This window comes from Sinocyclocheilus grahami, unplaced genomic scaffold (genome assembly GCF_001515645.1).
Source record: "Sinocyclocheilus grahami isolate Dianchi unplaced genomic scaffold, SAMN03320097.WGS_v1.1 scaffold195.1, whole genome shotgun sequence".
In the NCBI taxonomy this organism is placed as follows: Eukaryota; Metazoa; Chordata; class Actinopteri; order Cypriniformes; family Cyprinidae; genus Sinocyclocheilus; species Sinocyclocheilus grahami.
In genome coordinates this window covers 193,243-196,181 of record NW_015505374.1, presented here as the reverse complement: position 1 = coordinate 196,181, position 2,939 = coordinate 193,243, and the positions used below count along the sequence as shown (strand labels likewise).

Sequence of the window (2,939 nt, the reverse complement as noted above, 5' to 3'; positions counted from 1 at the left end):
TTTAATCATGATCCAAACAAAGATGCTGCATACATGCAACATGAGCAGTTTTTAATCTAAATTACATTGTATAATTTCGAAATCTGAAGCAAAAACAGAATGGTTTGACTTCAGTTTTGTGAAACTATAAATAAAAATATCTGCATGAAACAGAGGGCGAGCTGAATGAGACGCAGATTCACTCTCTGCCAGCAGGTGGTGCTGAAAGCGTTTCCTGGTTTCTGCTGTAAACAAAGCAGCGCTGCAATTATGAACTTTAATATGCATTATACAGAGGCAAGAGGAAAAGAAAAAATACCATCGAAAGACAGTAAGTTCTCCTCAGACATACATTCATATAAACTCCTACCCCTAATTGAATCGCGATTTGTTTAGCATCTCAACCGATTTGAATCGTCACATATTTAAATCAATTTTTAACCGGCTCGCGTTTAATCGTTACATCCCTAGGGGATATTATAGCACATTTCTTAACCGCACCCCTCACAAATTTTCAAACCCTGGCTACGGCCATGAACATATGTAATAATGTTATATAAATAATCACAAAAATGATTCTTTATACAGTGAACATTTTAATATGCCTTTAAAATGAAATTTATGCATAACATTATGTATATCAGGATACTTAATATAAGACAAAAATAAATATTAGGTCACGGTTATATCCACGGGCGCTGCGGATAATCCGCGGGTCGGGTAAAAAAAATGCATTCTGATTATTTGTGGGTGGGTCGAGGGTGGATAAAATAAATCAAATGATGCAAATATTAACTACCTTTTTTAAAATAAATTTTTTCATCAGGCAGACGATGTGTGTGTGTGTTCGCCTGATCGGGAAGTTGCAGTGACAGAAACGGTGACATTCCAGATAAAGTTTGAATTAATTTATTCCTGTAATGGCAAAGCTCAATTTCCAGCAGCCATTACTTCGGTGTCACATGATCCTTCAGAAATAATTCTAATATTCTGACTTGGTGCTCAAAAAACATTTCTTATTATTATCCACGTTGAAAACAACTGTTACCTAATATGTTCATGGAAATGTAATAGAAAGTAGAAAGTAATAAAAATACTAAGAAGGAAAAGGAAAAAAAAGAGTAAAGTCATTTCTTTAAAAAAATAAATAAAAGTCTGACCCAAAACATTTGAATAGTAGTGTATATAATTAAAGATATTTTTAAAAACTAGGCCGGTTGCAATAATCAATATATCGACTTATCGCGCAATATATCTTTATGGCCTCAATCATTTTTGGTGATGCAATACATTGCCCATTATATTTACTTAAATTAATGTCACCATGTTTCGTACATTCCACTTGCGCCTGTGTCTTTTGCAGCTTCTCGTATATAACATGTAGTCATGAGGTGACTACACCTCGTTTTATTTTATTTTTTGTACTTTTATCCACACTTTTTGTTAGAAAATGTTTATTTACTATTTATTCAAGTCTTTTAAGGTATCTAATATATTGATACTTAATTTCCATGATCTAAATATTCTTAAAAATTTAAAGTTTGTTGTCATTTGGAAGTGTGTAGGCCTTCTTGCATTATTATGCTGCTACATTATGATTATATATTCAGTGGCATAAAATGGTCTTTAAAATGACAATAATATCGCTTATCGCAATTATTTCTGGGGCAATATATCGCACAACAAAAAGTTATCGTGACAGGCCTACCTGTAAATACAATAAAACAAAATGATTCATCTCATGAGTTAGATGACCACATTTAACATATAATAATAATATTAAATTTAGTACATAACTCAAAAATAGTTAAACATTTCATTTTAATATCTTGTTAAATTCAATCCCCAAAGTTTAAAAAAAAAACCTGTATGAAAATATAATAGCATAGAAGTGAAAGTTTGTTTCTGCAATAACTAAGCCAAAATCATACGAAAATTATAATTGTAAATTGAGATCTCAAATGTTATTTGAGAAGAAATGATGACTGAAGACTATGGTAAAAGACAACCTAACACTCTTGCTTTTGGCATGACATAACCCAAACATTTCATTCATTATGATATCCTCAGGAGTGAGCACTGACAGTTAAAAAAAAAAGATGTGATGATATGACGCATGACTGAACAGGGTTGATCTTAGCAGAACGCAGCAGACTTACAGTCAAGAACCATTTTCAGCCCATGCAGAAGAGTTAATTTGGCCACACTTATCCACACTAAAATAAAATATGTGGAAGGGCAATAGAGCAGCCGACTCCACCTCACCTGAGTTAAGGATTTGTACAATATGAGCTCATTGTCATAAGGGCATAAATGAACATTATCTATACTCTGACTTAGGGCTGCACGATTATGACAAAATTCATAATCGTCGATTATTCCCTTGAAATTGTAATTGCGATTATTAATTACGATTATCACAATTTACATTGAATGATGTTTATACCATTGTTTGATGCAACTGCACGCCGTATTTTTTATATGAAAATAAACAAGCTGAAAACACTAACTGAAAAACCTTTAGTGCTTTTCTATACTATTAAGCCAAATGTCAAATATACATCGGAATGGTTTCTTCTTTAAATTATAAAAAAAGTTAAAATATGAATGGTATTATAATGTTATACTAAAACAATGGAAAAACCCTTAAGATAACATGTAGAAAGAAAAAAAACATATCTTAATTGTGCAGAATAACATAAGTGGACTTTGAACGATTAATTGCCGCTTTGAACGATTACGTAATTGTGGCATCTATAATTGTAATTGCGATTAGAAATTCGATTAATTGTGCAGCCCTACGACGGCTGAGGAGTATAAATAAACAGCAAGCAGCCCTGGGTCCACAACACATGCTGGGAATAGTGACAGTAAGCTGGGTACGAGCACTAAGAACAGATTAGGCAAAGCCTTTATTAGCCAGGGATTCCAGGTTCAGAGTCTGTTTATTTAGGGACTCC

At 32.8% G+C, this 2,939-nt stretch overlaps 1 protein-coding gene across 1 annotated transcript in view; it reads right to left on the bottom strand.

Moving 5' to 3' along the window:
• The window catches only part of ppp3cca (protein phosphatase 3, catalytic subunit, gamma isozyme, a), a 49,552-nt gene that overhangs the window by 38,390 nt on the left and 8,223 nt on the right, over window positions 1-2,939 (bottom strand). Inside the window, exon 2 of the mRNA XM_016285305.1 lies at window positions 2,688-2,692. Coding sequence (XP_016140791.1) covers window positions 2,688-2,692 — 5 coding nt within the window. The remainder of the gene's footprint in view (window positions 1-2,687; window positions 2,693-2,939) is intronic.